This window comes from Nyctereutes procyonoides, unplaced genomic scaffold (genome assembly GCF_905146905.1).
Source record: "Nyctereutes procyonoides isolate TBG_1078 unplaced genomic scaffold, NYPRO_anot_genome, whole genome shotgun sequence".
NCBI classification, from domain to species: domain Eukaryota; kingdom Metazoa; phylum Chordata; class Mammalia; order Carnivora; family Canidae; genus Nyctereutes; species Nyctereutes procyonoides.
Window position 1 is genome coordinate 37569372 of NW_026575051.1, and position 12912 is coordinate 37582283.

Below are 12912 nucleotides of genomic sequence, written 5' to 3' on the forward strand. Positions count from 1 at the left end.
TCTAAATGGATGAAGAAACTGAGCACAGAAAGAATAAATGACTTGTTTGGTCACACAGCTAATGAGTCTTAATTAGCCCAGAGGCTAAAGCACTGAAGTATAGTGTCTTTCTACATAATATATATATATATATATATATATATATATATATATAAATTAAAAATATATATGTTAAATATAATATTTTTTAAAAAATCCTCCATAACTAGAAATCTATGGATATAATGTACAGGGGATAGCAGTTATCTCCTCACCCTCTTCCTCTTTCCCAAGCAACATGAACACCTGCGTATGCATGCACAGGTACACACAGATGCACTACACACACAGACATAAAACCTCATACGTTGACAGCCACATTGATCTACTAAAGTGGCAACGTTTGCTATTAAAATTATTCCTTAAAGTTTTCAGGAATCATATGAATTTTAATAAGGTACTGTATTTCTCTAGGGATTTACAGGGATTATAATCTATCCATATATTTTGCTTGCTGGGTCATAAAAAATGAAACAGTGGCAAGTTAATATTGATGGGCTGAAGGATTATATCATGGACTGCCTTGAGAGAGGATCTTCCATTGACCTTGGCAGTATGAGTGTCTGACAAGGGTAGTGAAAAAGTGAGGTGAAATTAAAAGTCACAAATTAGCCTTCTCTATTCCACAAATTTATGTAAGTGAAGTATACTTCTAAGAAATGGATCATGAGGATCTGATTTATATAATGTCTGATAACTTCAAATCTAAATGCATTTTCATTAGGTGGTTGTAATTTGAAGAATAAATCTACTCAGGCATTGGAATATTGTGCAGAATTACTGGGTTTGGATCAAGATGATCTTCGTGTAAGTTTAACTACAAGAGTCATGCTAACAACGGCAGGGGGCACCAAAGGAACAGTTATAAAGTAAGTTCCTTAACTCCTTGCTCTGTAAAAATCTTGCCTTGTGGTTTGTCAAGGAAAAATCTTTGAGAACACTGAGATTTAAAGTTGATTTTTATGTATGATTCATTCTTTTTATTATAATGTTCTAAAACATGTACTTGAAAGATAAGAATTCTGTGCAGTTCCTTGCAGTAATCTACTATATAAATAAATGCTGACTTCCACAGCTCTTAAAGTGGTTCCTTACAAATATGCTGCATGGTACAGATTTATAGTTTATAAAGTAAGAGAAGTTTACTTTTGTACAATTACAAAAATATGAGTTGATTATGTTAATATTTGTTTTAGGCAACAAGTTGTTTTTTTTTTTAAAGATTTTATTCATTTATTCATGAGAGACACAGAGAGAAGGCAGAGACATAGGCAGAGGGAGAAGCAGGCTCCTTTTAGGGAGCCTGATGTGGGTGGGACCCGATCCCAGAACTCTGGGATCACACTGTGAGCCAAAGGTAGATGCTCAACTGCTGAGCCACCCAGGCTTCCCAAGACAATAAGTTTTTTTTTTTTTTAAGATTTTATTTATTTATTCATGAGAGAGAGAGAGAGAGAGAAAGAGAGAGGGAGAGGCAGAGACACAGGCAGAAGGAGAAGCAGGCTCCATGCAGGGAGCCTAACATGGGACTCGATCCTGGGTCTCCATGATCAGACCCTGGGCTGAAGGGGGCGCTAAACCACTGAGCCACCTGGGCTGCCCCCAAGGCAACAAGTTTTTAAAAATTTTTCAAGGTTGTTTTTTTTGAGATATAATTCACTTTTTTAAAGTGTATAGGTTAGAATATTTTAGTATATTTATAAGGTTGTGCAACCATCACCATTTGGTTTCAGAAGGCAACAGATCATTTTACTTTAAAAGTGATTTTCTTTACAAATGGTTTGTTCTAAAATTTACTAAGTAAAACTCACCTTAGTAAAGCACTCAGAAAATGGAATTTCCCCTTACCTCCCAGATTCTTCATTTATAGGAAATTGCAAATAACAAAAAAATAAGAACTTAGCCAAGATTTCTTAAATCTGTAACCAAGAGCTTCTAGGTTGTATTTGGGTCTCTGTACACTTTTGGCTCAATATCCTATGTTTGAGGCATTTATTTTTTATACTATAAAATTGCTATTCAGCCATCATTCTGAGGAACTGTTAGATCTTCATTTGTGGGGGAAAAAGTCAGATCCTCTATCCCTTCTGTCCCTTGCCTAATAAGGCAGTCCATGAGCTCTAGTGACATATTTTAGGAAAAATTTCAACAAATTAAGCCAAGAAGGATTTAAAAACAAACTTCTAGCCACTCAAAAAATTTGGTAACTCTTAAACTTTGGGAAACATTAGCAAGGTACATTTAGCCTGATTCTTTGCTAAACTAATTCCAAGTTATTATAAAGTAAACCTTAGCAAAGAGAATGTGTAGTACTGCCATACAGTTGCTTTTCCTTGGAGATATTTCTGGTGCTCAGGGGAAGTCCAGTAAAAGCATAGATGTGTGGTCTTCAGGTAGCATTTCCTTCATTTCCCCTTTGTTCTAAAGTAGTTGTTTTAAGTGTTATATGTATGGAGTGCTCACAAAAGATTGACTTTAGGAACGGGTTCTGTTGCAGGAAGTATAAGTTGGAAAACCAGTTTTAAAGGGTTAGACCAGTGTCAGTCTAACCTGAAAGACTTTTAAGTTTACTTCAAATTGGACATTTTTTTCTGGTGCTCCCATAATGCCTCATACTTACCTTTAGGATAGCATTTAGCGTGGTGTTTGAAAATTCAGTTTTATGGCAGTTTCTTCATCACACTATAATTTTCTTTAGGAAAAGGGCCGTGTGTCTGTATCTGCAACATCTGGAACTGATACACCATGTAATTACTTATAATAAATAGTAGAATTGGACAGTCCAGATTTTAAGATTGTAAACATTTCTTCCTAAACAGTGTTAAACAAGATACCATACTTTAAAGTTATCTTGAATTAAACAGTTTCTTTTGCATTTAAAGAAAGTCAAAAGGAGTCTTCCTTTTATTATTAAAAATAATTTTATTATTATTACTTTGAATAATTTTTTATATATTCAGCACGTATAATAAAGCATAAATTAAGATTAAACCGTTTTTTGAGCCAAACTTCTTTTACTCAATAAAACATTTTTTATCTATGTGTAATTTCTTTAGTTCTTTTACTATGCTTCTTAGCCCCATTTATTTGTGCCTATTCACAAATGACCTTTTGTAGCTATTTATTTTGTTCTTCTTCACAGTGAATGTGTTTAGATAGATATACTTTTATCTGGGGTATCTGATGTTATTTTCACAGTTATTACTATAAAGAATTTTCATTGGTATAGTCTTCTTTTATAGGGTACCCTTGAAAGTGGAGCAAGCAAACAATGCTCGTGATGCCTTGGCAAAGACTGTCTATAGCCATCTTTTTGATCATGTGGTAAACAGAGTAAACCAGTGTTTTCCTTTTGAAACATCATCTTATTTTATTGGAGTCCTAGATATTGCTGGTTTCGGTAAGTATAGTTGTTTGTGAAATTGTATTTGGTATTTTTAATTCAATTTTTCAGATATATTTAAAATAAAAAAGCTACTTTTCTCCTTGTAATACCTTTCACTTGATGTACTTTCAGTTATATGTCCATATTTAAATTTCATTTCATAATATGATTTAAATAGGAAGTTTATGCTTCAAAAAGGGAAAAGCTTATAGATTTTGGTCACACTAATGCTAAAATTAAAACATGTTGATTGAGGAGCACCTGGGTGGCTCAGTCGGTTAAATGTCTGACTCCTGATTTTGGCTCAAGTAATGATCTCAGGGTCATGAGATCAAGCCCTGCATTGGGCTCTGCATTAGGCGTGGAGCCTGCTCAAGATTCTCTCTCTCCCCCCCTTTTCCTGTGCTGCTCCGTCACCAAAAGAGAAAAACAAATATGTTGATTGAAACCATTATTGGGGATCCCTGGGTGGCACAGCAGTTTAGCACCTGCCTTTGGCCCAGGGCGCGATCCTGGAGACCCGGGATCAAATCCCACGTCGGGCTCCCAGTGCATGGAGCCTGCTTCTCCCTCTGCCTATGTCTCTGCCTCTCTCTCTCTCTCTGTGTGACTATCATAAATAAATAAAAATTTTAAAAAATTATTTAAAAAAAGAAACCATTATTGTTAGATGTTTCTGTACTCCTAAACGAATGCAAATGAATAAAGGTAAAGTCTTGAGAGCTACTAATAAAGAGAATTAACTCATTAAAACCACTGACTGTAGTGTAGTGCTGGGTACAAGCTGATGTAGCAAATAAGCAAAACTCTTTGCTATGTGTAGAAATTCATTATTAGTATTGTCAGCAGGTAGCTGTTTCCAGTGAATTTCCACCAAATGAAAAAATATCTATATTAAAGATATAAGTATATAATATAGTACATAAAGTAGATAATATATGTATTCAAGATATTATATGTTAATTTATATTTAAGATAAATATTTGAGAACAACCACAGGGCTGTGCAATTAGAAATGAATCACTAACATCTGAGTGCCATTTTGTTTTGAATGACTATTTTGTAAAAATCTCAGAGTAAATATGTTTTATATTGGACTTTATCACTGTAGGTGTTCCTTCTGGCTTTGTAAGACTGCTGTTTTCCTTCTGTGCAGTTTGTTTGCTTTTGCCAAAGAAAAGTATGAGTATTTACTTTTGGGGAGGGGTAGAGTTTTGGTTTTGATTTGATACATATTTTAAAACTTATAATTATTACCTTTTGTTCAAAGGTAGAAAAACACTCCTCATTGACTTAGGATTTCAAAATCTTCAGACATTTGTTTCATGGTCTGCACCAGTTTTATTGTGATAGGCACATATACAGAATCATAACATTTTAGAGGTGCAGGTATCTTAGAGATAATGTAATACAGTCTATTCATTTTTAAATGAGTTAAATTCATAATATTTTTATAGCTATCATTTTACAGATTACACAGAAACAGATCTAAAGCACTTGTAATTTTTTTTAAGATTTTATTTATTTATTCATGAGAGACACAGAGAGAGAGGTGGAGACACAGGCAGAGGGAGAAGCAGGCTCCATGAAGGGAATGACGTGGGACTCAATCCCGGGTCTCCAGGATCACGCCCTGGGTTGAAGGCGGTGCTAAACCACTGAGCCACGGGGGTGGGGGTGGGGGGCTGCCCTAAAGCAATTGTATTTTTTTAAGCACTTATATTTTAAGCCATTTTTGTTCTTTAGTTAATGTAGATAGCTTTTAACACCTATGCTTAAGAAAATCATGTTGTAAGTGGCTTACATTTTGTATATTTTACTCTATGACATTTATCTCATTTAATACACATCATTTTTGTGTAGTAAAATACAGTATTTTCAATACTTAAATACCTAACAAAATTTGTCTTGAAATAAGAGCATCTGGGGAGTTTGTAACAATTATATGTATTTTTTTACTTAATTTAAAATTAAGCATTGATATAATAAAATTTTATCCTAATTATAAATTTATAATGTGAACTTTATCTGATGATGACTTTTGATTTTGGTTTTGTTTTCAGAGTACTTTGAACATAACAGTTTTGAACAATTTTGCATCAACTATTGCAATGAAAAACTTCAACAATTTTTTAATGAAAGGATTCTGAAGGAGGTAATTGCCATTACAATTTAAATTTAAGAACTGTATTAAGCTATTTTAATTTCAGGGAACAGAGACATGCTGCAGTTACCCTGATTGATGAAGTATATATAACGTAAGGTGGCTCAGGGGATCAAAGATGCATAGGACAGGCCCCCAGTGGCCTAGATGTTGCTCAGGCACTTAGAAGTGTTAATTGTACAGTTGATGCTTAGGGACCCAATACAAACTCTAATAGGCACCTCCTGAGAAGTGAACATCTGTTGCTTCTTATTAGTGACTTTTGCTAGACTTGGAATTTTGCTTGTTTCTTTTTCTGAGTTTGTTGCCTTTACTTCTGCCACTGCCAAACAACTTTCTACTTTTATCCCTGACATTGACATCTCCTATCCTTCCTCTGTCTCTCTGCTTTTGCCCACTCTGCTACCTGTTCACCCTTTCTGTGTTGCAGGAAACCACCAAATCAGGAGATTCAGTGTGGCAATTGACCAGAGTGTCTCTGGCCAGTGCTTTTCTGCCAGGTTACTGTGTATACTGCCCAGTTGCCTGTGAATGGGATACCTATGGCTGGACACTGATCTCTCTGGTCTAGGAAAGTACTTACTGTCACTACTCCTAGTAAATATCTGTGGGCATGGTTGACACTCACAATCCCAAGTCTAGGAAAGTTATTTCATAATTATTTAGAGTACAGAATAAGTAATGGTAGATTTGGATCACTTGATTTGTGATTACATTCACCATTCTTACCTTGTATTTGAATTCTCCAATATTTTCCTACTAATACCTTTGGCTTTCTTCCTTTGAGCTATTTGAGGTATGTTTTATTGAATGTAGGTAGTAGAGTTACAGGGAACTCAGAAATGGTCTAGTTCGGCCTTTTATTTTACAAATGAAGAAACTGATTATCAGAGCAATTTAGTGACTATTGCAGGTCTGAACTCACCTTCCAGCTGCTGGCCCACAATACTGTGTTCTCCTCATATTGATACTGCTGTTTTCCAAGTTCTATTCTCCACTGTATCTGGACTTTAAATGTGAAATATTCTTTTCTATTCCCATTCCATTAATCTTTTCACATTTTATTATATTTTTGTTTTTATGGGTTTCCCAGCACATTCCCTTTTATACTTTTTTATTTGGATACTATATTTAAGCCAATTCTGGCATAAATGAACAGGTAAATCAAATACTTATCAGTTCAGATAATCACTCTGAAAATATTTTATCCAGCCACATTAATTCTTCTGTTACTATTTTAAGTGGTACATATGTGCTTCTCATTTAACATGCCCTAATTCTTCCCTTCCATGCCAGCCCAGCAAGCTTTATTTTTATCTAGAAACATGACAAGGAGACAGTATCTTGATATATGTTTATTTTTAGAACAATTCTTTTTTAATATTTTATTTATTTATTCATGAGAGACACACACACACACAGAGAGAGAGAGAGAGAGAGGCAGAGACACAGGCCGAGGGAGAAGCAGGCTCCACGCAGGGAGCCTGATGCAGGACTCGATCTTGGGACTCCAGGATCACGCCCTGGGCCGAAGGCAGGTGCTAAACTGCTGAGCCACCCAGGGATCCCCTAGAACAATTCTTTAAAATAAATGTTTGGATTTCAAATTCAGATTGGGTCTTAAAGGGACACTGACTTCTAAAATGATAGAAACCTTTTATTTAAACATTTGGGAAAAAAGATTAAAATACATGTCAACCTAAGCTCATTGCATTGTTCACTCATCTTTGATAAAATCTTTTTTTTTCTTTAATTTTAAGAAGGTGCCAGACTTACATTTAGGAATTCAACTTTAATTTGTAAATTTTTCTTTCAAATGACACTTTATTTTTCCCAGTGTTATATTCCTTGTATGTTACAGTGTGTGGCTACTCGAGCCCATTTGCAATTAATTGCTGTTTCTTTTATTTTAGTGCCTGGCTGTACATGTTAAAAATCTCTTCTGACTTTGGACAGTGGTTTAGGACTATTGAGGATATATAGAAGAGAGAAATTTCATGTCAAAGGGGCTAGTTTGTTTAGCTGTTCTTTAAACTTTTAGAACTTACCACAGCAAGTTCTTTCATTCTTCTGTTTTCTGGGGATTGGTAGACTATGGCCTTTGGGACAAATCCAGCAGGCTGCCTATTTGCAAATGAATTTTTATTGGAATACGGCCATGCTTCTTCATTTAGCATCATCTATGGCCGCTTTTGTGCTGCATTGACTTAATTGAGTAGTTTTGACAAAGACGATATGGCCCACAGCTAAAAATATTTACCATCTGGCCCCTCACAGAAAAAGTTTGCTGACTCATGGTCTATTCTACTAATAAGTTTGACTTTGAAATTGCTAAAGATATTTCAAAGCCATGACCTTTCCTTGAGTTTGAATGGTTATAAACAGATCTCTGTATGTGTGTATAGCTCTGCATATTTAAAGAACAGTGTGCTTATCTGCAGGCAGGAACATTTCCACATATGTAAATTATGTTGGCTATTAATTTCTGACTTTACGTTGCTTTAGGGGCAGGAATTTTTCTTCCCTAATGTTTTGTAAGTCTCCTTAGCCCCTGAACTAGTCAATATGAGCCTTTGTACTCTGGACTACTCAATAAATGTTATGATCAGATGGCACAAAACAAGCCATCTCATATCATAAAGATTTCCATACTTATGATTATTTCATTTTAGGAACAAGAACTGTATCAAAAAGAAGGTCTAGGTGTTAATGAAGTGCATTATGTGGATAATCAGGACTGTATAGGTATGTGTTTTTTTATTCCACTTTTGGGAAATATGGGAAGGTAGAGTAAATGCTTTTACTAGTAATTTTTCTGTGCTCTGTGATTGATACTACCGATTATGGGACTTAAAGCTCTGGCATTTGAGAGAGGTTTTACTTCTCTAATATGGCCAGGAAGTTGTTGTTTTTTTTGTTTTGTTTTGTTTTGTTTTTTCTACCAAGGCATCAAATTCAGCTATGTTGTAAGTTTTCCTAAAATGTCTTCTGTTTACTGTGATGGATATTTTCATTCTTAAACAGTCTATATGTGAGTAAGAGGGAACTAAATTGCTTAAGTAGTAAAGGGATAAATTATCTCACCTGAGGAAGTCCATACATTAGCCAGGCTCCAAGTGAGGTTTTTCAGTGTTTGACTCTGCTCTTCTGTAGTTCCCTGTATTGGCAACACCCTCTGGCCTGTTGTAGGTTGGCTTCACAGGTTTCATGTGTCATATCCAGAACATGCTGTGCAGCCAGGAGAACAGGGTCTCTGTTATTCTTTTCTATTTTTATCAGTAAGGACACCTAAAATTAACTGTTGGGAAGACTTTGTTTTGAAAACTCCATTTGACCATTGAGTCAGTAACTCATATGCCAGATTTGCAGAACATAGTATAATAATAATAATAATAATAATAATAATAATGCTTTACATTGGTACAGCTTTCCAAAGCATGTTCAATTTTAGCTGGCTCACTGAGCATTTCAATTATATTACAGCCTTTCTCAGATCTCTTTGCCTTTGATTTTGTGATTTGATATCTTTGCTGGAACTCCTCCCCTTCTGTTTTCTTTCAGCCCAATTTCATATCCTTCTATGTCTATCAAAATATTCATTTATAGCTTAATTCAGCTGCCCCATCCTTCACCATCACCAGTTGCCTAAAAAGCATCACTCAGAACAATGCAGTTAGAATTTTCTCTCCATATGTCCTATAGCTTTTGGAGTCTGTTCCACTTAATAGTTTTATATACTGTTTTTAAGCACTTTGTATTTTATAGTTGTATTGTACAAGCAGGAAATTCAAACAACATGAATGGAAGGAGCATAAAAATGTGCTGTTACTGAAGTTTTGCTGGAAAACATTTGAATCAGTATTGAAAAGCACTTTTAAAAGCTCTGTATGCAAAAGCTTATGTAATTTTACTTCATTTTGAATGTAGATATCATATGGAGAGGAAGAATTTTTGGTTCTTTGGCCTCTCATCCAAGCTTACAAATAGCATGGTTATTACATTAATCATATGTTTATGGAATTGTTTTTCTAAAACCTATAGTCAATAGTTTTCCCTGCTATCTGAAAGTTAGAGCATTTATATGAAACCTTTCATAAGCCAAAGTGGTGTAAATTGGAGAAGCAATTACCATTTTGTAAATATGAAAATTCTCTTTGGATTTCTTTCAGCTAGTGAAGGACAGGTACTAATGTAAATCTTTTGTAAAAGCGAAGTGGCATAAAGCAAACTTTTCCATAGTGGGGGAAATCTGTGTATGATGTTATTTTCTGATAAATTGCCACATTTGAAATAAAATCCATCTGCTTTCTGTAGCCTGTGAAGATACTTATATAATCATCTGTTACATCACTTCTGAGCAGTCCTTTAAATGTGTGATCAGGAAATTGCTCACATATCTTTAAAATGTTTTTACTCTATCACATTTTGATGTTTTTGGAATAGATTTAATTGAAGCAAAATTAGTGGGGATACTGGATATTTTAGATGAAGAAAATCGCCTTCCTCAGCCAAGTGATCAACACTTTACATCTGCAGTTCACCAGAAGCACAAAGAACATTTCCGACTCACTGTGAGTTTACTATTCCAAAATTGAGACTCTGTGGTGGGAAGAGAAGCCTGTAGAAAGATGTACTAGATATTATATATTAAATAATTAGAATAACAAGTTATGTGGGGCTGAGAGCAACTATAATTTATCCAGCACAGCATCTTCTATAGATAGACACTTAATTTATACATGTATATTTTGGATGACAATGATCTATCTAATGAAGGCCCTTTTAGCTGGATGGAAAATACATTTCATCTATCTAAAATGTACAAAAAGGTATACCTGCTGTTTTTATGTTCTTCCTTTTAGCAAAGTGGCCACCAGTTGCTTTGCTATCATGTGATCTTGAATCATATTCCATCTAGAATCACAAGCAACCACCAGCCTCCATGTTTGTAAGACTAGGAATAAAGTTCATGGGTTAGGGTCTGACTGGTGTAAGCAATCCGTATTAGATAATGAGTAACCAATTTATTTTAATGTTTTTTTCCTAGGGAGTTTTGAATGGAAAATATACTCAGGGACATAGAAACTGAAGCAGTAGAAGAATTATTAGCTAAAGGGAAAACAGACACAGAGAGCAATATAAATAAATAAACATTTACTTATTTTCCCCCCCTTTTTTAAAGATTTTATTTATTTTAGGAAGAGAGAAAAAGCACATGTGCAGGGGGAGGAGTAGAAGGAGAGGGAGAGAGAGAATCTCAAGCCAACTCTGTGCTAAGCAGGGAGAGCCCAACACAGGCTCAATCTCATGACCCAAGCCAAAACCAAGAGTCATCCACTCAACTGACCGGGCCACCTAGGTGCCCCGAAAGGGGTAAAAGACCTAGTTTCCTGAACTGCTGTTGGGTAATAGAGCTGTGCTTGAATTCTTGCAGTAGTGAACAGTAGGGCTCTTCTGCGTGAGCTAGCCCCTGTGGTTGTTGGAGTGTTTCCTTTGTTCACTTAATTCTGTGTTTATCTTTACACTCAGCTGCCATTATATGAGGTAATACAAGGACAGCTCCATCTTTTTGCTCAATAAGAACTGATTAGCACAGAGAAATATGGATGTTAATTTGATCCAGGAAGGTAGGTGCTGCCTTGTCTTACAGAGAACAACAAAGAAAGGCAGGAAAAGAAGGAAAGAGAAGTTGCTTAGAGTTGCGAATGTACCCTATCCTGTTTATTATTTTGAGATTGTAACCTAGTGTAACAGACAGGGCTTTGATAGATCCAGGAGCTGAAGTGAATGAAGACAAGTATTCTTGTTTCCGTATATCATTAAATCAAGAGTGTTGGGTAGTTTGATGCATTTACTTGAAAAGCTGATGTAATTGTCATAACCTTCTCTAGGGACTGAATCTAATCTACCTGTCCTACTAACTTGGAGTTCTTTTGTATCCTTAGATATTTCTTTTTTTTTTTTTTTTAAAGATTTTATTTATTCGTGAGACACACAGAGAGAGGCAGAGACACAGGCAGAGGGAGAAGCAGGCTCCAAGCTGGGAGCCCAACATGGGACTTGATCTTGGGTCTCCAGGATCATGCCCTGGGCTGAAGGCAGCACTAAACTGCTGAGCCACCCAGGCTGCCCTCCTTAAATATTTCTTATAATGGAGAGCCTGTTTCTCTTCAGTGGAGATAGAAATAAAACAGTATGTATCCTCAACAAAACTTTTACTATAATTGAAGATATATACCCAGTCCTATTTATACACTGTTCACTGGTCTTTGTTATGAAAAGCCTGATGCATGGTTATCTTTGCAAAAAGTGCTGATTGCTAGTCAACAGAATTGTGACCAGGATCTCAGACAACCTTGAGTGATAAAGTACATATAACTATAGGTACAGCAAGGTAAAGCATCAAGAATGGACTTTGGCTGCTTGTCTCAAAAGAGAACAAGAGCAAGATAGTAAATTCTATTTTTTATAAGCCATTACTTTTATATCTTTGGAAATAAAAATAATGATAACTATTTATTGAACATTTAGTATGTACCAGTCACTGATCTAAGGGTTTTACTTAAATTATTTTATAATTCTCATAATCTCTGAGGTGGATCCTGTTTGTATCCCCATCCCCATGCTAGAGATGAGGAGTCATACATAGGTTAAGTAACTGGTCATGTGTAATGTTCTGAGGAAGTGGTGGAGTTGGGAATCAGGCTGGGCATTTTGACTTCAGGCCCTCATTTTGACTCATGCTGGTGTGTCACCTCACAGAGAAGAGGCTCTGTGGTCTCCTAGCTCTTTCACCTAGAAAAAGCCTGGTAAGGCTCTCAAAGTTTTAGTTTTTTTTTTTTTTTTAATTTTTAAATGAGATTGTCTTTCTTATCCTTAGTTTATTTTGAGAATCTGATATATATATATATATGTATATATATATACTTTTATGTGAAGACATTTTGGAAACTTAAATATGAGGTATTATAATTGATAGTAGAACTCTAAAATGATTCAGTATCCTTCAGATAGATTCAGGCTCATTGTATAAACATGTTAGGATGTATAGCTATAAAAGTGGGAAAGGTCCTATACTGATTTCAGGTGTGTTTTAGAACAGTGCTTCTCAATCTTGGCTGTACCTACGGATCACCTGATGTAAATGGTATGGGCTTTAGGAGATTTAAAAGTTCTCCAAGTAATTGCCAATCAAGGTCAAGAACTACTACTTTATACATAGACAATTAACTTTATAAAGTGCCAATTGTTTTGCATACTTATAAGGTTGTTTTTGTCTTAGTCCTTTCTTCTTTTTTAAGAGATTATAACCAAATACTTGCTG

At 35.3% G+C, this 12912-nt stretch overlaps 1 protein-coding gene across 6 annotated transcripts in view; it reads left to right on the forward strand.

The window, feature by feature from the left end:
• The window catches only part of MYO6 (myosin VI), a 145642-nt gene that overhangs the window by 93585 nt on the left and 39145 nt on the right, over positions 1–12912 (forward strand). For all 6 annotated transcript variants that reach the window (XR_008665034.1, XR_008665035.1, XM_055329647.1 and 3 more), the window contains exons 12-16: positions 764–908; positions 3282–3439; positions 5488–5579; positions 8261–8333; positions 10032–10159. Coding sequence is in view for 4 of the 6 variants with exons in the window: in XM_055329647.1 (XP_055185622.1) it covers positions 764–908; positions 3282–3439; positions 5488–5579; positions 8261–8333; positions 10032–10159 (596 nt within the window). In the remaining 2 variants the exon portion in view is untranslated. The remainder of the gene's footprint in view (positions 1–763; positions 909–3281; positions 3440–5487; positions 5580–8260; positions 8334–10031; positions 10160–12912) is intronic.